Below are 27,209 nucleotides of genomic sequence, written 5' to 3'. Positions count from 1 at the left end.
TGGATTTCTCTTCCTGTCTTTTCTGGGAAGAATTCCCTGACACATCCTCCTCTGTGCTCCCACCATCTCCTAACTCACCATCCTACTGCAGGCCTTGGGCAGCTGCCCCAACCATCCCAGACAAAGGTGGTGGGGGACAGAATCCCCACACACATGCCAGGGGACTTAGGAACACCAGCCCCAGACCGCAGGGCCAGCACCGGAAACTCTGCAACAAGGTAGGGTGGAGTGGCTGATCTGGTTCCACTAGCTCTGTGTCCTTCAGCAAGTCACTTAAACCCTTTAGCCTCAGTTTCCCCTTGTGTAAAATGGGGATGACAACAGGTTTGCTGTGATGATTAATGAGAAAAGGCACATACAGGGCTTAACACATTTCCAGGCCTATGATAAGCGCTTGAAAATGGTTGCTGCTATTGTTAGGATGAATCTCAATGAGGGGTGAAGCCCCGCTAGATGCACTTCACCTGGGATGGAAAGTGGACCAGTGGGGAAAGGATAGGACAGCTGCCCATCAACTGTCCAGAGGGGCAGGACAGACACAAGGCCACATGCAAAGGCTGTGCTGGCCACATCAGGACTGAGCACCACAAGCCTTTGCAGAGTCCGAGGCTGATGGGGAGTGTGACCGTGACCGTCCCATGGGCCTCGGACTTTTTAGAAGGCAGCACCCCACATGCTGCTCACCTCGCAGCCCTCCTTACCCTGTCAAAGCCTCACTGGTCTGAGCAGGGAAGAACTACTCACAGGCCCCTCTCCTTGGAATGGGAAACCAGAGGAGCTAGGTGGATCCCCCATCAGCTCTCCAGTTGAGGCCCAAAGTGCTCTGGAGCCAGGCTGTCAGGGTTTGAATTCTGCTTCCTCCCTGCCTTAGCTGTGTGACCCTAGGCAAGTTACTTAACCTCTCTGTGCCTGTTTTCCTGGCTGCAAAATGAGGTTAAAATTCCACTGATCTCACATAGTTGCTGTGAGGATCAAAAGTGCTACTGTAAATAAGGCACTTAAAACAGTGCTTGGCTTACAGAAGGCACTAAATTAGCATTAGCTATTATGATTCGTAATGTTTCCCTTATCTTAGTTATTCTCACCCTCTTCACGCCTTGCCCCCCACAACCTGCCCTGGGGTCCTGGGACACTGATGCGTGGACCGCGTCTGTAGCTCCCGTGCCCTCTGGCTGCATCCTTGACTGACCTTGTCTCCAGTCAGGCAGCCCCTCTTCGAGTAGCCTCTCAGTCTCAGGTGGGCTACCTCCTGCCCCGGCCCCTGCAAGACCAGGGGTGGTCAGACTGTGAGTAGCCCGATGGTACTGCCTGGTGGCCGGGGTTTCCCTCAACCCTGCCCACACCTCTGTAAATAGACCCTTTATTCAACTTCTCTCCAGTTAGTCCAAGTTGAGTGTGTCATCTGTTCTCTGCCTGGATCTGACTCATACTGACACCAGTGTCCACTGGGTCCCCCGTCCTCCCTGGATAGTGGTCAGAGCATGGGAACACTTCTTCTGTTTGCCATGACCCTCTTGGCAGGACAATTTTGTTCTTCTCTGCATGCCCGTGCCAAGCGCAGCATTTGTACTCAGAGAATGAACACATGAAGGAGTAAATGATTGAAATAATGACTAAGGCAGGAAGAGGGGAAACCCCTACTGAATCTGCCAGAATTCTACAAAACAAAATTTAGGAGGAACATTTCGTCCCAAGTCAGTGAGGGAAACCTACAATTACTTAGTACACACCAAGTATTTTTTGAAACCACAGTTAACTATATGCCCAGGGTACAACAAGATTCTTCCTCCTCACGTAGAGGACATTTCCCAAGTTGGTAAAACCCTACTCTCCCTGCTTGCCCAGAGCAAGAGCAGACTGTTCCCCAAATGACAAAGATTTGTTTACAAAATATTTAACTTCTTTTTTTCTCAAACGCACCTTCTTCTTTTTGGTGTGGGGCTGCCTTAAGGGAAGACATGGACTAACATTTATTGAACATCTATTTTAAGCAAAGCACAGAGATTGGTGCTCACAATCTCCTGAGTATTTATTCCACAGCGTGATCTATGTGGGGGAAATTATATTATTTCTAACTTTCAGAAGAGGGAAATGAGGCTCAGAGAGGTAAAGCAACTTGCCCAACGTCACAAAGCTGGTGCACTGCTCTTTACATTACTCCACCCTGGCTCCGAAGAATCTCCCAAACTCCACTGTGTTTTTCATAGGTATTCCTGAGAACCATGTACCAGGTCTACTGTTCTTCCTACAGCTTTCTTTGCAGGAAAACTAGAGCAATTACAATGTTTACAGGCACCAAACACTCTACCTATACACCCAGGGCTGCCTCGTGTACTTGTCTTTTACAGAAACAAATGCAAATGTGTCCTTTTCTCAGAGTGCTGGGTGAAGGAGAGGAAGAAGGCAGCTTTGCCTGGAATGTGAACTATTTTATCTGGTGCCTTAATGAGTTTAGCAGAACCCAAAGCATTTAAAGGCAGATGCACTTTGCCATCGCTTGTCAATCACAGGCTTCCCAAGGCAGAGGAATTTCAAGCCGAAGAAAAGGTCTCTTTGTCCAGAACTGTAACTGGTCCACAGTCAGAGACAAAGGGTCCAGTTTCAATTGGAACCCAAATAATGATTAACAGCCTTTTCATTCAACAGCCTGAAGGAGAACAGTTTCCAAAGCAGAACTTTCTATGAAGCCACTGCACCCTTGCTTCTGAGTCAGCTCAGGAAGAGCTGGAAGAGAGGCATGGAAGTGAACTCACTTTCAAAAAGGCTGGAGCCATGGTGCGGAGTCAGGGCTGGGGTCACACAGCCTGCCCTGCTCTTGGGGGCCCTGTTTCCCATTCCCTCGGGTGATGTATTAGCCAAGGTTGATTTTATCCCCTCTCCTGAATCCAGGTAGCGAGTCTTGGTGGCTTATCTGGAGGCTTGAAATTGGAAAGTCACGCACAGATCAGATTTTAAGTCTGAATTGTACTTGAACAAGCTAGGTGACTTTGAGATAAAATGTAGTTATGGCTTTTCTCCTAGGGAAAATTATAAGGTAATCTGGGCTCCTTTTCACGTCTTTCCTCTTTCTGCCTCAGAATGGCCCACTTCCATAGGTTTTGGACACTTTAGGAAAGGACTCGTCATCATCACATGGTTACAAACTGGGCAGAAAAGTTAAGAAACCTGGCTCAGAGCACAGTGTCGGGGACGTTGGGCCTGGACATATCTGGTACCATCCTGGTCCTGCCCTTACTGGGTGTCTGACCTTGCACAGCCAACTTAACTCACCTCCTGACCCTCAGTTTCCTTGTCTGTAAGATGTGGACACCAATTTCTACCTTTTGGGGGTGTGTGTGGATTAAATGTAGAGTGATTCATATCAACACAGAGTGGGAGCGTGGTTAATGGTAGTCATTTCTATACTTATTTCTCTATATTGACCCTTAGACGGTGTGCTTTTTGATATTGTTCTCTGGCTTGTGCCTCAGTCTCCTTACCTCTAAGATGGGGATCAGTAACTTATTTAGTTTGATCTCACAACGTGCAGTGGTCAACACTGCCCGTCGCGTTTGGGAAAGCTCTCCCCTGCAGGGATCTACATGGCCTGGAGTGGGGAGGGAGAGTCAGGGGCAGAAAACTTGACCGACCCAGCCGTCAGAGGTAAGGAATCCAAGGGACAGGGCACAGCAAGAGATCCTGATGCATGAAGGCCCGTGGAGGGTGGACTCCGGTGAGCCTGGCGTTGGGGCTGCGAGCAGGGTCTAATTCTCTCCTATTTCCCTCTCCTTGTGCTGCCCTGGTGCCTGGCCACCCTGGGACGGGGTGGAGAGGGGGGACATCAGCCCTCAGGAGACAATGGGAGAAAAAGGAGCAAGAGACATGAGGGTACCAGGTCCAGAGGGATGGAAGCCCAGGCCAGCCTCTGGGACAGCAGCAAGCCTCCTGCCGATGGGGCCCTGTCCTTGGGGCCCAAGGGCCTGCACTACAGAGTCTGCTCTGCTTTTGTCTGTTCATATCACAGAGGGATCAGCCCATTATCCTGGGTTCTCTCCACCTGTGTCATGCTCCCTGCTTCTGATGGGCCAAGAAGGAGTCACAGGACCTTGCGGGTCTTAGGGTGCAAATTCCCATCTGCAGCCAGACACCCATAGCTTCCACCGTGGCTGGGCTCTGCAAATTTTCTTCAAGACAGTTTCCTTATCACTCCCTCCAGTCACTTACCCTGCACTGTCACAGGTCCAAACCAGGGTGAGGGGGCCCACAGTGTTTCCATAAGACCCTGTGCTTTCCTCACTCAGAGCTCTTGCCACACTAGCTTTGATATGTGTGTTTGCTGTCTGCCTTCCTCAATTGACCCTGAGCTCCATGGGGGCAAGGAATCGTATCCTCATCTCTTTATCTTCAATGTTGTCTGCAAGGGGGTATCGGAAGAGGTACTCAAGACTGTTGAGTAAATACTGAATTGAGATCTCACCCTTGCTGACCTCTCGTCTCATTTCTCACCATCATCCAATAGTTGGATACGCATAGAAGTCATTTTCCCCACTATGACAACAACAATTGTCTTAAGGAAAAAAATACATTTTAACATAAATACTCAAAATACTTTGGCACATCACCTATCTCCTTCTAGTCTCTACCCTGTCTAGATCTTGGCTGGGCCCATTGGCTGCCAAGTCTAAGATGACCTTCTCTCCTCCTTCTCAGACTTACCAGTAATATCTGCATGCATTTGCACAAAAAGGGGATTCTTGCTGAGGCCTCCACACAGGAAAAGGGTGCTGATTGAGTGCCCTGCTGCCTCCATGGCCTCTATAATGAGGCGTGTCCCGAACTTAAAGGGAAAAACAGAAGAAAGCATCAGTATGGTAGCAAAGGTAAACAATCTGAGACATTTACTAAGTGTCTACCCAGCACTAGACGCTGCACTAGGAGCTCGACATACACTGTCTCAGGAAGTGAGGACTCACGGAGATCACACTGCCCGTGACCACACCATTACATTAAGCTGCAGAGTGGGAATTCCAACCTGGGCCTGCCCGATTCCAAAGTCTTCTGAATTATTACACCACTTGCTTCTGTCAGTAGTTATACAACGTTGACAAAAAGAGCTGACAATGTTAACACAGGTCATATTCACACAGTTCATTCAAATACATATTTGATGAGTGTCCACTACAGCCCAGGTCCTCCGTGAGGTACGGGGAACGGAGTAACTGGCAACTCTACTCCCGAAATAACAGCTGGAGATCTGAGTCCGTTTTCCTTCTCGAAAGAGGAACTAAAGAAGTTTGGTCCTTGGAAATGGAACCAACAAACTCAGCAGCAGAAACATGGAAAGAGGGCTCTAATTGCACAAAGAAAGGGAGACACGAGACTTCAGGCTGGCAAAGGGCTAAAAGAACCTTTGCTACTGCCTGAAACCAGGCTTCCAGTGCCAGAATCCATTTCCAGTCAGTCCTTAGCGATCTGGGATGATGCAGAAACCACGTGCTCTGGTTGGCTCAGGGCTTTCCCATATTTTCACATCAGCCCCTATGTCTTCCTTTCTTCCGAAAATGTGTTATCTTCGTCCTTGTCTTGCTCAGTTCACTAAACTTGGTAAAAATTATTGATGCTTGACAAGAGGACACTACCGGAGGGTCATCGAGGTGAATCTTACTGTACAAGTCTTTAGTTTTGGCTAGGGTATTTGAGTAGCTAAAAATCATAATTTTTGGGATCTCCCTAGTGATGCAGTGGTTAAGAATCTGCCTGGCAATGCAGGGGACATGGGTTCCAGCCCTGGTCCGGGAAGATTCCCATATGTTGCAGAGCAACTAAGCCTGTGCACCACAACTACTGAACCTGTACTCTAGAGCCTGCAAGTCACAACTACTGAGCCCATGTGCCACAACTACAGAAGCCCGTGCACCTAGAGCCCATGCTTCACAAAAAGAGAAGCCACCACAATAAGAAGAGTAGCCTCTGCTCACCGCAACTAGAGAAAGCCCATGTGCAGCAACGGAGAGCCAATGCAGCCAATCAACAAATTAATTACTTCATTTAAAAAACATTAAAAAATAGAAAATCATAATTTTCTAGGAAGTTCAAAAACTAGAAGTCTACAAACCATCATTTATTTGAGAGAAGGATTAAAAACAAGATGAACTGTGATATGATCTTAGGAGGCAGCCGCATAGCGAAGTTTGAGAAAGTGGCTCTGGGGAGAAGTGAGGGAGAGGGTTTTCTGGTGGAGAGATAGCCCTTGAGATGTTCAGAGAGAGCAGCTCTGGGGGATGACCAAGTCCCAGGTGTGGCATGGGAGTGAGTGGCTGAAGTGGATGGAGGAGAAGGTTAAGGAGGAGGAGAAAGTCAAGGGAGAATAAAGAGATCAAGGATCTGGGAGCCAGAGATGCTGCCACCACCAAGAAGGTAGGGTTGGGCTAGAGAGACAACGTGAGCCAGTATCACAGAAGGTGTGGCAGTGGCCCTGGGAAGATGGTGCTCAGGTGCACATAGAAGAAGACAGTTCAGTTTGAGGGCATGCAGTACCAGAGGCTTAACCAAAGTCAAGGAAGAGGGCTTAGGAAGTCATCAGGATGCTCCCCTGACTCCCAGGGGGTGTAGACGCTTCTTTCACAAGGCTGTCTGGAGAGCTGTCTCCCTGAGGCCAGGGGAGTGCCTCTTCGAGAGGGAGTGGCTAGAGGGCAATCTGGGGGGCATGAAATCCTGATTGCTGTGGAGTAAATAATGAGGGAGGAGGGCAGCTGAGGAGCAGAACCAAGCATTTCCAGCCCACAGGTCTTCAGGTTTGTTGAAGCTATTAGTGAATCTGGTAAAAATATGGATTAGGTAAAACTTGGGCCTCCAAAGATCATCCACAGATGTAATGTGTTAAAAAAAAAAAAAAACTTAAAACATGTTGTACCCTATAAGGCCAGATCCTGCTTACTGAATGTGGCTGATTACCCCCAGATGTTTTTTCTTAAGCTTTTAGGGGGGTCATGAACCCTCTTGAGAATATGATAAAACCTACTGACCTTCCCAGAAAAAAGTCATATATAAAATAGTATTATAACGAATTTCAGGAGCTCTATGAATTCCCTTACATCTACCATGGATCATTTGGTGTCTGTAGATTCTAGGTAACCCTAGTCTACCCCAGGGGCATGATTCTGCAGGAGATAAGAGCATGGCTTTTGAATTTAAAAAAACCAGGACAAGGCATTCAGGCATTTCACCTATTTCTTGAATCAAATCTGTACTTAACCTTTTCATGACTCAATTCTCATTTTAAAAATGGGAATACTAACACCATATTTTCCACGTGATAACTCCATGGATTGTCTAAAATGTTAACATGCAACAAAAATTAAAAATGTGGTCTTAGACTTGATGAAATACAGTGATATCTACCTTGTAAAGTTGCTGCTGTAGACAGTGTATGTAAAGCTTGTAGAAGAGTGGCCAATACATCGAAGGCATTTAGAAACGAAAGCTATACTGGTTATGACCTATATGCTAAGCACTCTGCTACGCTCTTTAATGTCATCTCTAATTTTATGAAAAATTCAAAAACTGCATAATATTATCCCCGCTTAGGATTTCTATAATTTGCCTAAAGCCATGCTGTCTGCTTTAGGGGAGGGGAAGCTGCCTCCCAATATGCATGGAAATGCCGTGCGAAATTGATATTTCAGATATTTCTAAAACCAGAGACCTGGGGGCTCATGTGATTAGCAGGCCTGAGAGGAGAGGAACACAAAGCACATTCTCTGGGAAAAGGCAAGAAGCGCTCTGAACAAGAGGCGCTCCCTCCAGAGGGGCTGTGAGGGCCTGTCTCTCCCCCATGTGGCATTGTCAGCAGGAATTTCCCACTGGGGCTGCCGGTTAGTTACAGGGCCTTCCCTTTCGGCATCCCAGACGCCGCTCTGTGAAACACTCCACCCTCCTTAAATGTCCCACCAAAGGGCTTTGTGCTAACATGATTTTGTGCTCACCTTTCTGGAAAAAATGTTTTCACAGAGAAATTTAAATTAAAATTAGGCTATTCCGCTGGGAATGTACAGAACCGAATGCAAATGGAGAGACTTCAAATGCAAATAGTACTTTTTAAGGGTCTATTCTGCAAAGAAAACTATAGATGAACAGGCTCTGGCTAAACTGCGTGTTTGACAGGTCTTTCAATTAAGCTTGGTCAAGAGAGAATTTCACTTCGTGGAGGGTTTTGCATAGTCCCAAGTTAACTTTATTACAATATCTCTTTAATTTCATCCTATTTCTACAAAATATCAACCACAGATATTCCTATGGAGAGGAATTTGCTTAACTTTAACTTCACAACAAAGAGGTGTAAAGGCAATATTCAGAGTCAATGACACTTTTTTTTTTTTCAAGTTGAACATCATGGGAAAATATCTGTTATCAGAATGCTTCATTAAAATGCACATTAAAATGCACAAACACACAAAAAGATCAGAACACCCAGATACTTTTGCAAAACAGACTGAAATCCTCACAATTCAATTGACTCCACAACGTAGCGTTATCAAAAAATCTGTCTTAAATTGCCTTTTCTTTGTGGTATTATAAAGGTCATTAAAATAATGGACAGAATAAATACGATAGCTTTTAATCCATGTACAGCCCATTACATACAAAATTGATTTTCCAAGTGTGTGGTATTTGGGAAAATGTAGCTGGATTTCCCCCATCCCAGCCCTCCCCAGCCCCTGGCCTGCATTAGGTTTGACCTCATTTATACATTCTTGGACTTTTACTACAGTGTTTTTACCAGTAAGGGGACCTCTGTGAGACTATCCTGGCCAAATTACTGATGTTGTCTAAGGTGTATCAAATCAACACTGTTCTCGGGAAATGCCTGAAAGCTTATTTCATCCATGTAGCTTTTACAAGTAGATCAAAGAAACATGCAGCGTGGTAACATGGAAAGAGCGAAAGCCTGAGAGTAGACGGACAGAGGTTCAGAGTCTGACTCTACCATACATGAGCTGTCTGACCTTGGCGAGCAGTGTTCCCTCTGTCTGTAGAACGAGGACAATCCCATCTACTTATAGAGTTACTCACAGGTGGGTGAAGTACCCTGCCTGGCACCTGGCACAGAGCATGGGTGTCGGTGAGAGGGAACAGTGACTGTCATCACAGGATGTTGCCCATTGGCTCATCCTGTGTGGCCTCGTTCTCCATGTCTCTCTCTTAGCATAGACTCAGAAGGAGCCTCACACAGCCCAGATTTTCCAGGATTATTCATTTTGATGCACGTGATTCATTCAACTACAAGACTTTCCACACATTAACATCAGAAAATAAAAGCTCCTCTATACATCATGTGCCTACTTTTATTTTAGAAAGGCGTGGGTTCAAATCTCAGCTCTGCCACTTACTAACTATATGAGACTGAGCAAGTTACTTAACCTCACTAAGGCTTAGGTTCTAATCTTTGGAATGGGGATTATAATTTCTCTGTCACAAAGTCAGATGATGTATGTAAAATATTTGACATAGTTTCTGGCACACAATACCCCAAAACTATTGATATATTATTTATTATTATCTTTACTATAGAGCAGGATCACTAAATTGTTTTTAGTACTGATGCTTATTTTTGTTCTCCATATTCATCTTTTCATACTAGTCAACTCTTGCCATTTTGAGAGATATCAGAATTGTCTTTTTTTGACCAAGTTCCCATAAATAATTACTGAACTGGACAAGCTCTTAATCAATAAGACAGTTGCTTCAGGAGGATACAGTCAAACTGGTCTATAAGCCAAAAAAGACCGTTTAATCAGGTTGGCCAATTGTGCCCTCTTATTGTATGTACATGGTACCTGGATAAATCTAAACACAAGAAAAGCAATTTTGTTGATGATATGAATATATAGAAAAAAATGCATGTAATTCTGTTATTTGAAACAATGAGGATACGAAAGTGGTATGTGGAGAAACAGAGTAATTGAATAGCATGTAAATATGTCCATATAGCATGAATAAAAAAAACTGTTTAAATAGGTATGTTTCTGAAAAACAAATTTTGACTCAGAATTCAGTGAACTGATTTTTCCTTTCTGTTGGTCCCCAATTCTCTTTGCAGAGCAGCTAAGCCTTACTGGATTAACTGTAATTTTGGGGTTCCTACCAGCTCTGAGATCCTGAAAGCCATGACCCACTCCCTCCAAATGCACTTTTTAACATGCACACATGCAACCTTTCGTGTGCGATGTCAGGGTTTAGAACCCTCCCGTAGCTCATTCATGGATCACCTCTAGAGAATAAGAGTCCTTAGACAATGATGCTTGAGCTTCTAGGAGTTTGTTTTCATTTCTGATTGATCTTCAGTTTAGGAGCTCCTAATACTTTACATCCTCCCCTTTCTCCCTCTCCTTAACCATCCAAACCTCTCATTAAGCAGCTTACTATTTAAAGGAACCTTAGGCTGGATCCTCTTGCAAAGTGAAAAATATCATGTGTTTTACAAATTTGGACATTCTTAACGCCAGCTCTTCTTAATGCAAGCATACATGGCAGCTGTTTACTTGCTTCTATTTACTTGAACTTACAAGACAAATTAGCTAAATGGTAAGTGTGATGTTCAAAGATTTTAACTCCTTTTGGCTTTGAGCCATGTGAGGCTGTGAGTAAGGCAGGTAAAGACCTTCAGAATTTCCATCTAGACAAACAGGCATCTATTTTTTTTGGCAAACTCCTTAGAATCTTTGTCACAAAAACATATGATGTATCTTGGGGAGTATGTGGTCTAAAGTTTATTAATAGACCTAAGTCTCTTTAAAAATGGCATTAAAGTATCTTACGGCAATGGCTTGAACTGTGGCCAGGTAGAGAATGGCAAGATCATCGAGGTCCTGAGATAGTTTCAATCCGGTGACCTGTAGGGACGAAGAAAAGAAAAGAAGGAGATGGAGCCATGGTTAGAGACAGTTCCCATGAAACACGTTCAGATGTGTTTTCTTGCTGAAACAAGTTCATATGCAAATCCCCTTTTTGTAAGCTGAACGTGAAGTGACTACTAAATTGTTTAATCTCCAGACCTGGGAAAAAGTATCCCTTCTTCTCCCAAAGAAAATGCCTTGCCTTGGATTAAACAAAAACAAAACAAATACTATAAGGAGACTGTGTTTGTTTTTTGTTTTTTTAGAAGATTGTGTTTGATATTCCTTAGCATGGAATTAAATACCTTTATTCTTCTTTAAAAACATTATTCTTTCATTACAAACACCTATTTTTTTTTTTTTTTTTTTTGGCTTACAGAAATCAACATGTAGCAGTGGCATTCTAGTAAAAGATGATCTTATTCCGAGTTCTGCCACTGTCAGAATTCAGTGAAACAGCATCCAGGAGGTATTCAGAGTAAAAGAACATGTCTTCTATAAATGTTATACCTACTAGGGGATAACTTAGAATCTATGGTTTTCAAGGGAATCCCATTAAAGTCAATCAGAACCACATGCTTATATGGAGTATGTCAATTTCTGAGAGATTCCAGAACTGAACAGGATGCTGGATTTGGGCAGTTTCAAGACTTGTTCACGGTCTAACTTTCACGTCTCCCATTCGTGAAGTTGTTCTCTTGGGACATTTCTAGATGGTGAAGACTGCTGGTTTCTTCAAGCCTCGTGTGAAGTTGGTGGGCACTAACTCCAGAGTTCAGTTTAGATTTTCATTACAAAATTAATTTGTGTAATGTACTTTTTCTCAGGGCCTACAGTGTACATGGTCCTGAGTTCAAGGAGGTGGTGACATGCAGCCTGCCCTAAAACAGGGGAGGCTAGTGGTCTACCCAGGTCCCTGTCCTGCATCGCTCCAGCCCCATTCACTATTCTCTCCAGATTCCACCCCAGCCAGGATTAAGCGGCCAGCCTTGGCCTCCTACAGGGCACAGATACCACCCTGTTGTCCAAACCAGACACCTGGGAGCCCTTTCCCTTGACTTTCTTTCCTGTATTTAATCAGTCTCCAAGTCTTGTACGTTTGAGTTCTCGAATCTTTTTTGAATCCATCTCCTCTCTTTGTCCTGTCTCTTAATTCAGGCCTCCATTGCATCCTTCCTGATTGCTGAAATAGCTCCTGAACACATCTCCCTGTTTCTAATTGTGCTTGCTCCTCTCTACAAGGGAGCTAGCACTTATTCTTCAATGCAAATTGATTATGTAAAAAATTCTTCCCCGTTGCCCTCATTCTGAAGCAGAAACACCTTTCCTGTCTCCTGTGAGTGATTCTGCCCGGAATCAGCCCTGCTTTCTTCCCCGGTGTCTTAGCACCCTGTGTTCCAGCTGTTCTGATTACTCATCTAAGGTTGCTGAAGGGGGTATTCCTGAGTTCAGTAGAGCTACCTGCTGATAGGTTTTTCTGGCAGATTATGGGACCACTCAGTGAAACAAAAGGCTTGGATTTGAACACGCAGGATCATCAGAGGTTTGCATGAGAAGCCAGAAAGGAGCTCTAGGGATGCATGCTCCCCCGCCATTAACTCTGTGAAGAAACATCTCTCAGAAAGTTCCCCAGAGACCTAAATGTACAGGAAGAATGTTGAAACTAGGAGAACACAAACTACACTGATGTCATAGAAGTTCATTCCACAGAGGAGAAAATCATTTGCTTAAGAGTGAATCTAGAGGTTCATGGAAGCCAGAACCTAGGTGCTCCAACAGACTTTGGGTTACTCACCACAGTATCTCCCATGCCTGCCACTGTGCCTGGCACAAAGTTAATATCTGTTGAATGTGTAAGCGACACTTCAATGCTCCTTTTTCCTTTTAAACACCACTCTCTCTCCTAACAGCCTATCCTCCTCTATCATATTACACAACTACGACAGGACAGTATTTACTACCCAGCCCCTCATATATTCACAGAGGTGGAGGGGGTATATTTCCTTCACGCGCCAAGAGAGAAAAACACCAGACCATCACTTCTAGTTGCTCACTCCATGCTCTTCCCCCTCCCCCAACCTCCATACTTACCATTCCTCATCAGAGAAGTGGCTTGTATGAGTCTGCGGTAAAAGGAGTCACCCTGGAGCTTATATGGAGTCTTCATGTGAATTAGAAAAAGGTGCTCCCTCTGGGTGGACTAAATGCAAAAGGCATCCCCTCTGGAAGAGTGGATTATAAAAAGGAGCAGAGTGGACAGGATTTCCACCCTGTCCTAAGTCCCCTCAGGTCAACACCCTGTGTGAGCAACCAGCCCCAGGGCATGCAGTGGTCCTGGGTAAAGATCACTAGTCATAGATGGTCTGTCTTTCTCTCTTCTCCAAAACTGGCCTGGCCTCAACAGCATCTCTGTTGGTGGTCTGCTGGGAAAGTTGATTGGGCCACAGTTTAGAGCTCTCTTCCAGAGCCTGTCCAGAAGGTAGGCTACCTCTGGCCTCCTCTCGCTGCTCCTCAGTGAGGTGTGACTCGGGCCATGGTCCTCCTCGTGGCTGGATATGTGTCTGCTTTGCAGCCCCACGTCCATCCTCAGGAGGTTCCTGAATGCCAGATGTGGATAAACTGTGATGGGGGTAGGGAAGGAACTTAACTTTTTATATAAGATGCATTCTCCTATTAATTTATTAGGAACCCTGGGCTCTGTATAATAATGTTGACAATGTAACTCACTCTGATATTCTTCTCAATTAGTAAGAACCCATGAGAGAGGAGGGGTAAAATATCACTAGATTTAGCTTCCTTAATCCCAACAAATAATTCATGAGAACGTCCCCAAAGTACTAATATTCAAGCAAAAAGATATCATGGGCCCTTCTCTAAATTTCTAGTGCCTTCAAAGCTCAGAAATCATAGGGAAGAAAAGAGAACATAGCTTCTTTTCTTCAGAAATTGAGAATGGGATAATTATTGTAAATGAGCACTAAATTTAACTCTTGAGCTTGCCTGCTAGTAGCTATGGCAAAAAGGGGACACATGATGGACGACGTAGCTTTTCTTTTATGACAAATAAAACATACCCATTCTTCGAGAGAGACGAAATTATTCCTGGGAAGAATTTCTATAAGGAATTTATTACATGGGCCATGATATGAAAGGAATTCAGTATCAAAAGAGAGTAATAAGCAAGCATGGTTCTCCCACAGCTATTTCTAACATTCCCTCACCACTAACACCAGCGCCATGGACTTGAAATGTGACTCAATGGAAGACACCTCTCTAAACCGTGAAATTACTGGGGTCCAGGGTCCCTGTTTCCTTGACATCTCATCTGATTTGCAAATGGAGACACCAGAAGGGCAGATGATCATTTGATTCTCTCCCAAGTATCAGGAATTCCAGCCTCACCTTGGCAAAAAGCAAATGGCAGTCAGCCCAAGATGAAACTTTCTAAGGCATGCCTGCCATGTGGACCATTCAGGAGGCTACAGAGCACCCTCAAGGAGCTGTCAAGGTAGGGAGGCGGTAGTGCCCTGGGAATGCCAGGAATGTCCTGAGGGAGGTGCAGCTCTGTAACCAGTGAAAAAGCTGGGATAGGCCAGAGGAGGCGATACCCTTGGCTGAAGCCTGAACAGCTCCATCAGTAAGAAGTGGGAAGGAACCATAAGTGAAGGAATTTGTTCATACATATGCGTCTCTTTCAAACGCTTGGGCGAGAGAGTGAAATGTGTGGGGAAGCCTCATGGAGAGCTGCAAGGGCAAGCACATTTAATTTATTTTGGCTACTGTGAAATGAGGACCGTAAGAGAAAGCACTCATAATTAATAGTTAGAGGTGTGTGGAAGCAGCATATGGTGGCCAAAAAGATGCGAACTACAATGGATAATTTCAACCTCCTAGATAATGATTATAAACTGTTTAAGTAAATACTGTTGGGATTTCTGAGCTCAGAAGAGAAGTGTAGGTGAATAGAAAGATGATGTGCTTTGGAGTAAGGCTTTTCATCTCAACATTCCCTCTACCTGGGGGCTGGCTGCAGGACAGTGTGAGTTTTGTAACCTGAGTCTCATTTTTTTTCTTCTGTAAAATAGGCATAATAATACTTCAAGGTACTTAATGATTAAATGAGTTATTGTTTGCAAAGTCTGTTACTTTTTCAGCAAGCTGCACCAAATTGACAAGAGCTAGACACCTGTAGTGTTAATAAATGTTCATTCTCTTCCCTTTTCTCTTAATAAATGTTCACTTCCTTTCTCTTGAATCGCACGAGGGGCTCAATCCCATTCATTAATTGGTATACAGCAATAAAGTATCTCCTGCAACATACTGGGGGTACCACCAGGGTATTAGCGATGGGGACTGAAGACAAGTGGTTGTACGGGGTGGGGAAGGTGGGGCATAAAGTGTGCTGGCCACCAGCCTCAGGATCATGTGAGAAAGGTCTAGACGTCTAGGAGTGTGGAGAAGCAGTGTGGCCCTGATAAGTGCCCAGGAATAGGACAGTGGGAGACTCACCTGCAAGGACTCCTTGCAGAAGCCTTAGTCCTTATCAACCTACACACTTCCATTTACTCTGTGAATAGGAAAGACAGATGGATCTTCACCCTGGACTTCAGCTTAAATCCTGCTGCCACTTGGCAGCTGTGTGAACTTAGGCACATCTCTTAACTCTTTCCTGGAATCCGAGTTGAAGGCAGACAGATTTCCTGTGATCCAACTCCTAATTTACTGAACTTTTGGTGTGGGCCCAGCAATTTGCATTTTTAACAAGGTCCCAATGCACCATAAATTGCAGGAATGATTGCCCTAAACCTTGGTATTGTGAATTATAGGTCCATAGGCCCTGGAGTAGTTGAGATTATAAACAAACGTATGAGTAATCTACTTAGCTAAGTTTTTCTCTTCTTAGCTGTTAAAAGAATTTAAGTGGTTACATATGCTGGTAAGAAAAAAAAAAAGGCTTAGAAATAGATCTCAAGGGCTTCCAAAAGATTACAAAAGACAAGAAAACAGGATTCCCTGTCCTGAGATTTTCTAGGTCATCAGAGCTTGATGGGGTATCTAAGGCTCAAGGGAATAGATTGAAAGCTTTTCAGAACAGAAGGGAGCAAAAAAATGCTGTTTGTTTAGTCAATAATGAAGGAGGAGCTGATGATCAAATAGCAAGGAAACGAGGAGGATCAGAGAAAGACTTCTGGAAAGCCTCTGGAGAGAGGCCAGAGGTTGGAGAACCAGGTCTGAGACAGTCAGCACCCTGGAAGAGGACAGGGGACACATTTCCCTGAAAATATTTATAGGCATCTGTCTCAGGAATGGAGACTAACACCTGGCATTGCCGGAAACTCACCCGGAAATGGGAAATGCATATAAATGTGTATGTTAACACAATTCGGTGGGCAGCATTCTAAAGATGTCCCCCCCCTCCCCCAAGGTTCCCATCCCCTGATTACTCAAACACTAATCTGAGTACTGACGTAAAGGGACTTTGCAGATGGAACTAGTTACTAGCCAGTTGATCTTAAAATAGGGAGATTATCCTGGATTATCCAGTTGGGCCCAACATAATCACATGAGCTTTTAAAAGCAGAAGAGGAAGACGGAAGAGTCAGTCAAGAGATACAGTAGAAGAAGAGGCAGGAGAGATGAGGTAGAAGTGGAAATCAGAGTGATTCAAAGCATGGGACGGACGTGATCCACCATTTCTGGCTTTGAAGGGGCAATGAACCAAGGAATGTAGGTGGCCTCTCGAAGCTGAGGATCCCTGGCTGACAGTCAGCCAGGAAACAGGCACCTCTGTCCTGCAACTGCACGGAGCTGAAGTCGGCCAACAACTTGAAGGAGTTTGATAGTAGATTATTCCCAGAGCCTCCGGATAAAAGCCCTTGGTTCTGATCTTGTGACAACAGGAGCAGAGAAACTAGTTGAGCCAGCCTGGGCTTCTGACCTACAGAACTGTGAGATAATAAATTTAAGTCTCTAAATTTGTGGTAATTTATTACAGCAGCAACAGACAACTGATACACATACAATGACTGGATGATGGACTGACATTCTCCCTCACAGCCTTATTCTACTGGTGAATGCTACACCATGTAACACTAGTCCATCTGCTGTTTCCCACGTGTACCAGGCACTTCACACCTTTGTCTGCCTTGCCTCTGATGCTCTACATCTAAGTCATTTTAATATGCATTTGCGCCAGTGTAACCAAGGCTGTTTTGGTGAACCCGTCCTGGTCCATACTGGCTGTCATCTAATCTTGTCTTGGATTTACACACCAATGTGGATCCCATCCTTAGTCCCCTGGCCTTAATTCTTTCCCATTATTTATCTCTGTTTCACTAGAGTAAAAGCCATCCAACCAACCATTCAAAATAGAAATAATCACACATCCACAGAGTATCTAAAACACACAACTATTCCTGGTGGTGAGTATTTAGCTTCATCTCTTTATGTGTGACCACCTCACATTTCTTTAAAAAGCATTGTTTTGTTTTGTTTTTAAAGAACCTAGAATCACTGGTGTTAAACGTTCTGATGCTGATTATTATTACCCAAGCCTCTGCTTCTTTCAAACACCATATGCACAGCCCTTACCTCCCCGTGCCTCATTCATCAAGTGGCAAGGAGAAATATTTACATAGGTGGCTACTCGGTCCAGGCATACTATTAAGTTGCCCACCTGCTAACTGCTACCCCTCTTTTTAGCCCAAAGCTACAGGTCAATTCCTGCATCAACAAAGGAGAAATGAAATAGCTAGTGACATGGCAGGGAGCCAAGTCTCACCAGAACAAAAGAAAATGATCCTATTGAGCCTAATGGAAGGATTCCTGGGTTATGCCCTGTTCCTACCTAAAAGCGGAAGGGTTTCGAGCCAGGTCAAACCAAGAGTGGTGATTACTTTTGAAATCTCAGTAGTGAGGGTAGAAAGAAAAATAGAACCATTACTGAGAAGAGACAGGGTCAGAGCTTAAATCCAAGAATCAGGGTGAGGGGAAAAATGGGAGAGCGAGAGAGAAGGCTGGTGGTCAGACAGGGGAGCAGGGACTGGGCTAAGGAATGTGGTTCAGTATGAAACTATGCATGATGGAGCTGTGGGGACTCCTTGTTTACATCCTGTGAAGTCCAGAGGTATGAGTTAAGGGAGCCTCATGGGTGTGCATCCTAAAAGTCGGGATTCCTGTTTTCATCTAAGCTCTGCCATTTCTTGGTGTTGTGACCTTGGGCAGGTCGCTGTTCATTCCTCACTTGACAAGTGAAGCCTGAACTAATTGCTTAACCACAGACAATTATTCAGTGCCTATCTCTGACCTAAGTACTGTTGAAATTAAAAAGAAAATAAGCCATAGCCCCTACATCAAAATTTTTTCTAATAAATTTAAAATATATACTACGTCTTATGACAGCTCTGATCTTGTTTTCTTTGGTAAAAATTATATTTTTTTGCATTAAAACCTTCAATGCAGGTTTTAACTCTGCTTTTGTACTTTCAGTTGTCTTTATCATTTCCTTTTTTTTTTTCTCATTCCATTGCCTTTCCATCTGAACTCATTTTTTTTTTCCCTAATAAGTCTGCCCTCTTTCATAGACATGTGCTTTAACAAAATCCTATTGAATATGCCAAGGAGTTTTAAAATATTTTCTTTTGGTTTCAGTAGTAAGTAGTTTTTAAGAGGCATTTTCCTTGAGTGTTCAAAATGGTATTTCTTTTCCTTTGTGTGCAACATGTTTTTCCTAATGGACTCACTTTATTATTTTTTAAATTCACTTTAACTAGAGTGCTATACATATTCAGTGTTTCCCAGCATCCAGCACATGATTTACTCTCAGGCCCACTAACTGTAACTTGGACTTGCCTCTTCAGATCTATAGCTAGTTGCCAGTTACCAGAGTCTAGAGTGTTTATTTTGTGTAGCTCTGTTTGCCTGAGGTGGATCACCACTGCCCTGTTTTCTAACCCTAGAGCAGACAGTAGACGTGCAAAACTACACCCCTCCTTCACATTCACAGGGTTTCCCTATCTCTGCCCCTCTATTTTTTCAAAAATTAAATAACTGATTTTTATAACTTAAACTCCAGTTTACGAGCTAAAGTGATTTTTTTTAATATTAGGATGGAGCAATAAAAAATAACCAGCGGTCAATATTATACCAAGCTTCTCTTCATTTCCCCCTCATTCTATGAACTGTAACAGATCTGTATTCACTATGCTTTAAAATCACCACACAGCGTAAAGCAGAAGCTATATTAAACTCCAAAGAAAGAAAGATTTTAAGACAATACAACAAAATTTTCCAAGCTTATCTTTAAGTAATAGAATTTTTGATTTTGTCGTTCTTTGTATTTTCTCTACATTCTAAAGTCTTCCCCTTTAACTGAGTTTGATTTGGGGTCCTCAGACTGCAGTGCATCACCATTCATCCTCAATCAGACTTCCAGCCTAGCTGGCTACTTGGGTTGGCAGTTTTCTAATGGATTGAAAGGGAAGATAAGGTCTGGATTATGGAGGAGTTCTGGGAAATTAAACTCACTGGCTGCTTCCAAAAAGCAAAACAAAACAACATAAAAAACCTTAACCATCAGCAGCAGAGTACAGGGATGACTACTCTATTTTTCAGCTTAAAGGGACCTTGCATTTTTAAGCTAGGGACCAGGAAGTGGAGAGGTCCCAACTCTTGCAAGGCTGGTGGTTTACTTTGTTCATGTGTCAGATACTATGCTTATCAAACAAGTTACATTTAGTCTTCTACATTCTGGAAAGTCTCCCCAGATTCTCTCTGAGATCCACAATTCTAGTTTTCCTAGTTTAATGTCATCTAACTTGTCAGTCAGCATGAGGTTGTGCTTTTTTTTTCATCTTCACAGGTATTTTCAAGTGAAGCAGGGAAAGGCTGCATGCCACCCAAATACCACCTAAGAAAAAAATGAAAAATCAGACATTTACTGAGCACCTCCTTTGGCTTGTATAGATGTCTGTATTATAGGGATCATGTGTTATGTACATACACACACACACACTCACACGTGTACAATATCAACTTCCCCTTTTTTATGTGAACTTGGAACAGGTACAGTTTCTCTCCTTTGTGCTCCCTCAGCTTAGCACAGGCCTGCACACAGTAGGTGACCAACGGGCATTTTTTGAATGGATGGATGTCTAACAAGGGTAAGAAAAAAGACCAGCCGAGGGGAGAGAGAAGAACTGGCAGAGTGGGATGCTGCTAAAGCAGAAGGAGAACAGGCAGTGGCCAGTGGTGCTCTGAGATTTTTTTTAATTACCTAGATAAAATGCTAAATGCAATCTGTCACTGGTTAGACAATGATATGAGGACCCCAAAATCATAAATAGTTACATGCCATGTTCTCCTCCCCGCTAGAACACTGCACATACTATGATACCCTGTTTTCTATTCTACTCAGTGTCAATGTCACCTCCTATCTGAAGCCTCTCCTGACTGCGGAGACCATGTTGGGCCATCATCTTCCGTGCATCTACAGAGCCCTAGACAGAGAGCAGCACCTGAATCCCCATTGTCTGTTTATATATTCTGTCTGAGCCCCCCACTCCCCCCAAAAAAACCCCCCACTAATATTCCTGAAGGCTGGAATTGTGTCCAGTTATTTATATCCCCCTATAATAGGGCCTGTATTTTTTTCCCTACATTTGTTAAAATAATTAATTAATCCACTGATAAACAAAGGCACTCATAATTATAATAAAATGGGAACTTCTTAATTTACCCAGATATTATGATTGGTTTTAAATACTGATCACAGGGATACTAAGATTCAGCAGGCATCTAATTCATCTAGAATTAGCGAATTGTTCATATGTATATTTCTTCTAAATCAACAGATGACCTCATTATCTCCATTTTGACTATCAATTATCAATAAGTACATATCAAGCACTTAGTATGTGCCCAGAGAAACATTTCAGGAGCTCAAAGAAAAAAATCATATATGGTTTTTGCCTTACTGGGATTTTCTTGACAATTCTAGATGCTATGTATTTTTTAAACTTAACATTTTATCAAGCACTTCTGTCCCTTGAAATATGCTCCAAGAGGATAAGGATTATACTGTAGCAGTACCTGCTACAAAGTAGGCACCAAATAAATATTTTCTGAATAAGTGTAGGAGAAAGTAGTCATATTGTAGGTTTTGGCAAAAGGGTAACATGATAAGTAGATTCAGGGTGATTATTTTGATGTTACTCAAAACTGGACTGAGGGAAAGAGATTTGAACACAGACGCAAAAATCCTCAACAAAAAACTAGCAAACCAAATCCAACAATACATTAAAAGGACCATACACCACGAACAACTGGAATTTATCCCAGGGATGCAAGGATTTTTCAATATCTGCAAATCAATCCATGTGATACACCACATTAACAAATTGAAGAATAAAAACCATATGATCATCTCAACAGATGCAGAAAAAGCTTTCATCAAAATTCAACACCCATTTATGATAAAAACTCTCCAGAAAGTGGGCATAGAGGGAACCTACCTCAACATAATAATGGCCATATATGACAAATCCACAGCTAACATCATACCCAACAGTGAAAAGCTGAAAGTATTTCCTCTAAGATCAGGAACAAGATAAGCATGTCCACTCTGATCACTTTTATTCAACATAGTTTTGGAAGTCCCAGCCACGGCAATCACAGAAGAGGAAGAAATAAAAGGAATCCAAATTGGAAAAGAAGAAGTAAAACTGTCACAGTTTGCAGATGACATGATACTACACATAGAAAATCCTAAAGATACTATAAGAAAACTACTTAGAGCTCATTAATGAATTTGGTAAAGTGGCAGGATACAAAATTAATACACAAAAATCTGTTGCATTTCTATACACCAACAATGAAAGATCAGAAAGAGAAATTAAGGAAACAATCCCATTTATCATCACATCAAAAAGAATAAAATACTTAGGAATAAACCCATGTAAGGAGGCAAAAGACCTGTATTCAGAAAACTATAAGATACTGATGAAAGAAATCGAAGATGACAAAAACAGATGGAAAGATATACCATGTTCTTGGATTGGAAGAATCAATATTGTCAGAATGACTATACTACCCAAGGCACTCTACAGATTTACTGCAATCCCTATCAAATTACCAATGGCATTTTTCAGAGAACTAGACAAAAAATTTTTAAATGTGTATAGAAACAAAAAAGACTCTGAATAGCCAAAAGAATCTTGAGAAAGAAGAACAGAGCTGGAGGAATCAGACTATACTACAAAGCTACAGTAATCAAAGCAGAATGGTACTGGCACAAAAACAGAAATATAGATCAAAGGAACAGGATAGAAAGCCCAGAAATAAACTCACACACCTATGGTCAATTAATCTATGACAAAGGAGAAAACACAGTCAATAAGTGGTGCTGGGAAAACTGGACACCTACATGTAAAAGAATGAAATTAGAACATTCTCTAATACCATGCACAAAAATAAACTCAAAATGGATTAAAGACCTAATATAAGACCGGATACTATAAAACTCTTAGAGGAAAACTTAGGCAGAACACTCTTTGACATAAATTACAGCAATATCTTTCTGGATCCACCTCCTAGAGTAATGGAAATAAAAACAAAAATAGATAAATGGGACCTAATTAAACTTAAAAACCTTTGCACAGCAAAGGTAACCATAAACAAATTGAAAAGACAACCTATGGAATGGGAGAAAATACTTGCAAATGAAGAAACCATCAAGGGATTAATCTCCAAAATATACAAACAACTCATGCAGCTCAATATCAAAAAAACAAACAACCCAATCAAAAAGTGGTCAGAACATCTAAATAGACATTTCAACAAAGAAGACATACAGATGTCCACAAAGCATGTGAAAAGATGCTCAACATTGCTAATTATTAGAGAAATGCAAATCAAAACTACAATGAGATATCACCTCATACCAGTCAGAATGGCCACCATCAAAAAGTCTACAAACAATAAATTCTGGAGAGGGTGTGGAGAAGAAGGAACTCTCCTACACTTTTGGTGGGAATGTGTATTGGTACAGCTACTATGGAGAACAGTATGGAGGTCCCTTAAAAAACTAAAAATAGAACTACCATATGATATATAGGGTAGATATCCAGAGAAAACCATAAATAGAAAAGATACATGCACCCCAATGTTCACTGAAGCACTATTTGCAATAGCCAGGACATGGAAGCAACCTAAATGTCTGTCAACAGACGAATGGACAAAGAAGATGTGTTATATATATACAATGGAATATTACTCAGCCATTAAAAATGAATGAAATAATGCCATTTGCAGCAACATAGATGGACCTAGAGACTATCACACTAAGTGAAGTAAGTTGAACAGAGAAAGACAAATATCATATGATATCACTTATATGTGGCATCTAAAAAAATGATACACTTGAACTTATTTACAAAACAGAAATACACTCAGACTTCAAAAACAAACTTACGGTTACCAAAGGGGAAAGGTGAGGGAGAGGAATAAATTAGGAGTTTGAGGTTAACATATACACACTATTATATAAAAAATAATCAACAAGGACCTAGTGTATAGCACAAGGAACTCTACTCAATATTCTGTAGTAACCTAAATGAGAAAAGAATCTGAAAAAGAATATATATGTGTATACGTATAACTAAATCACTTTGTTGTATACCTGAAACTAACACAACATTGTAAATCAACTATAATCCAATATAAAATAAAAACTTTAAAAAAAGAGATTTGAGGGAAAATTTTTAACCCAGAATTTCCCTCCTTCTATTTTATCTAGGTCATCTTCTCCTTCCAGTGTTGTGAGGTAAATTCATCAAATTACAGCTATTCAAATGTAAGGCTAACCCAAGGGCAGTTATTAAAGGAAATCTCTGCTAAGAAACATCAGGTGGTATATGAGGTATGTTTATAAGAAAATAAAAATTTTAAAAAGGTAAATATACCAGGACTTTTTTAATACAATTGATTGGGCATATGTCCCCATGCAAGAAGTCTCCTTTGGTGAGTACATACTTATTCATACTTATTCTAAGGAGATAGACACTCCTCAAAGCACTTCATTGGCTCCTTTGGCATTCCAGTCTGTGTTTGGGCTACCTGCCTTTATTGGAATCCTAATGATGGTAATTCTTAAGTTTCTGGATGTCAGGGTTGGTTTTAAGAAACAGACAAAAGCCACTGGGAAGCCATGGCACCAGCCATGCTGGGTGATGAAGCTGATACAGCAGGTGTTGGCAAGGAAAGGACCCCAAAGGAAGGACTCCAGATCCAAACCTCAGACTTCAGAGCCATGATCATTTTACGATACAACCCTGCTTTGTTTGGGGGTCATTTTATGAACTGGTCATGCTTCTTAACTTCTTTAACATTCTAAGTGTCTCCTATATTTGGCTTTAGATATTTGTCTCTAATTAAGACATGGATTTCTGTACCCATACAAAACGTGTGCTTCCCCTAACTTCTGTCTGTTCCCAGAAAGTCAGTTATCTGAAAGTATGGCTTTCTAGCTGCAGCCTGTGGTCACATGGCCCTCTCTGGACACTCCTTTTCTGCTTCCATGGGCCAAACAGGAGGCCAAGCCCAGTACTTGTTGTGTGGGCACATTTCATGGATTCCAGATACACATCACTTTCGCTATGTCCAATTTCTTTTGCTTCCACCATGACATCCTTTTATTAGCAGAAGCTGCTTATGTCAAGTAGATAATGAAAATAAAGATTGGGTCTTTCTCTTGGCCTCATAAAAATATTTAAAATAATCTCAACAGAATTAATCACAAAGCCAAAGCCTGTTAAGTTTTGAAGTTCCTCAAGCCAGCAGGCCTGCTGCACTGTCACGCACTGCATAAACCTTGCACTGCTCACGGCCTCCATTCTAAACCCCAGCCTTAACGCACCTCACACTCTGCTTCCCAACTTCTTGACGTCTGGATTCTGAATTCATGGCTTCTTTTCTTGTTTGTGGTCTCTCCTGCCTCTTGGAACTGCAGCTTAGCTCTTTTTCCCTAGCTTTCACACACTTCATCTACCCTCAAACATGATTCTCCATGGCTAAGCTGCTCTTAGCCACCCAATCTCACTTGGCCATCAAGACGCTATCTCTCAGCTTAGGTGGTTGTGAGCTCTTCCACCAAGGTCATCCTGGCCCCTCCAGCCCCAAATTTCTGCACTAGAAGTGGCTCTGAAGGTCACTAAGAGCTGAATTCAGCCACCAACATAAGTTATTAATTTTATTTCACTTTTACCAAAGTTTATCTGAAATCCTAATAATGTTGGCAGGCACTCTGAACAGCCCTGACTCAGAGCCTAGGCAGATGTGTGGCTGTGGAAGGCTAGACCATGGGTGGTAATATTTACCACTTATTTACCCGGCAGCCTGGAGATGAAAATGGAAAACACGACTCTATAAACGGATGTAAACACAAAAATTACATAGGCAGGGGCTCACGACTTCCAGCTGTTCCGTGGGACAAAGAGGCAGCAGTAGCTACGTGTAAGAAATCCTGCTTTTAACGCTCTCAGGGTTGGCTCAGAAACAATGAGAACTTTCAGCAGATCGTCCTGAGCAGCAGCAAGAACCTTCACAACAGCATCTGCGAGAAGCCAGTGGGCTGTTGGCTGGCTCTGTTTATTTTCCCTCTTTTCCCTTCTCCTCACTCTGCTTCTTTCAAACTCTGTAGCCCTTTGGCCCGCCTTCACCTTCGTGCAAGGACTGACTGTTACTTACCATGCCCTTTAGTGTCAGATCTGCTAAGGGAGACCGGTTGCCATGGAAATCTGGCCAAACATGTAAATCAACAGTGAGGAAACCCACAGGCTGAGCCTTCTTAATGAGATCCAGGTGACTGTTCAAATATGCATATATACTCTGGCATCTGGAAGAGAAGTGGATTTTGTTTTTAAAAGGGGGGGGTTAGGGTCAGGGAGCAAATTGCTCTATAGAAAGAAACCATTTGTACTCCCATATCAGATCCAGAAAGTGAGCAGGGTCCCAAAAGCTTCAGCAAAGAAACTACCCCCAACCCACAGAAATCAGGAAACCACACTCTCAAATCAGACTGTACTCTCACCAAGGATACGAGGCCTGTTCTGGTGGAAGGTGGAAAGGTTTGGAATCAGAAGACCAGATCCAAGAATGGCTTTACTCCATAGTAGGTGTGTAACCATGAGAAAGTTATTCAAACTTTCTGAACCACTCTCTTTGAATCTGTAAAAACAGCCATCATAATCCCCCTCAACTGAGCAGGGATTATGTGAAGATCAAAGGAGACTATGTAGGTGAAGATACAGGATTTTGCAAAATGTACAATACTGTACATATGTAAAGGATTTTTAAAAATCAGTATTCCTAATTGTAATAATAACAATATGATGAATGGACACCAATACAAGCTCCCAGACTCAGGATAGGAGTTTGCTAAGGGCAGTGATAGGATGGAGTGAATGCAGTTAGGATCAGAAGTTAGGAGGCTTGATTTCCAACCCAAACCTACCAAATGACACTGCACTAGTTCTTTCTCTTTTTAAGCCTTAGTTTCTTCACATGTAGAATGAGGGAGTCAGATGACCTTTCTCATTCTCTCAGTCAATTTACCTGAGAGGGAGACAGAGATGATGGGCTTGGAAGTCAAGGCAGTCCTGTATTCAGATGCTGGTTCTACCTGTCCTAGCTGGGTAACAAGGGCCAGTGACTTAACCTCTCCAAACTTCAGTTTTCCCATACATATGATAAGTATAAAATACCTCACTGGGTGAAACATCACTGCATGACACAAAGATTAAAGTTTGTTACCCTTCCCCTCTTTAAAGGTGCTTTCTGCTCTTGAACCAACAATTCTAGAAGAAGGTGGGTTGGCATCCCATGACACTACCCACTGGTGTCCTTGGAACCACAGCCTTAAACATGGCTTGAATAATGGCAGGAAAAAGTATAGGAGATCAATGACCAAGGGAGGTTGATATCTAAGATACCTAAGATAATATTTACTATTTACATTTAAAATGTTTTAGGAGTGCAGCTCAATAATTTCTAGTTTTAGTTTTGTGACACTGAGAGTGTCCCTCTGGATCCCATGAAATTCTCGAATGGAATTTCATTCTTAACTAAGTGTAAAGAAAGAAACAAACAAGTAGTAGTTTTCAAACTCTTATTAAATAAAAATTTTATGTGGAACTCTAAGATAGAAAATGTAGAAAAACAAAAGTGTTCCATGTAAGTTCATGTGTGTGTAAGTGTGAGACTGTGTGTGTGCACATGTATGTGTGTGTGCGATGTGTGCTGGGCAGAGGCGAGGGCAGTCCCAACTACCAGGCACTCTCT

At 42.4% G+C, this 27,209-nt stretch overlaps 1 protein-coding gene across 12 annotated transcripts in view; it reads right to left on the bottom strand.

Annotated features, from left to right (window-relative positions):
• The window catches only part of FGGY (FGGY carbohydrate kinase domain containing), a 420,251-nt gene that overhangs the window by 86,513 nt on the left and 306,529 nt on the right, over positions 1–27,209 (bottom strand). For 10 of the 12 annotated variants that reach the window (XR_009049724.1, XM_057712523.1, XM_057712514.1 and 7 more), the window contains 3 exons: positions 25,617–25,764; positions 10,797–10,871; positions 4,696–4,816 (listed from right to left, as the gene is read on the bottom strand). Coding sequence is in view for 11 of the 12 variants with exons in the window: in XM_057712523.1 (XP_057568506.1) it covers positions 4,696–4,816; positions 10,797–10,871; positions 25,617–25,764 (344 nt within the window). In the remaining variant the exon portion in view is untranslated. Of the gene's footprint in view, positions 1–2,855; positions 2,919–4,695; positions 4,817–10,796; positions 10,872–25,616; positions 25,765–27,209 lie in introns of those variants that run through there. The other 2 variants (XM_057712565.1, XM_057712574.1) reach the window with 2 other exon arrangements.

The sequence above is a fragment of the Hippopotamus amphibius genome, chromosome 1 (assembly GCF_030028045.1).
Source record: "Hippopotamus amphibius kiboko isolate mHipAmp2 chromosome 1, mHipAmp2.hap2, whole genome shotgun sequence".
In the NCBI taxonomy this organism is placed as follows: Eukaryota; Metazoa; Chordata; class Mammalia; order Artiodactyla; family Hippopotamidae; genus Hippopotamus; species Hippopotamus amphibius.
The sequence above is the reverse complement of the archived record's forward strand: the minus strand, read 5'-3'. Positions and strand labels throughout refer to the sequence as shown.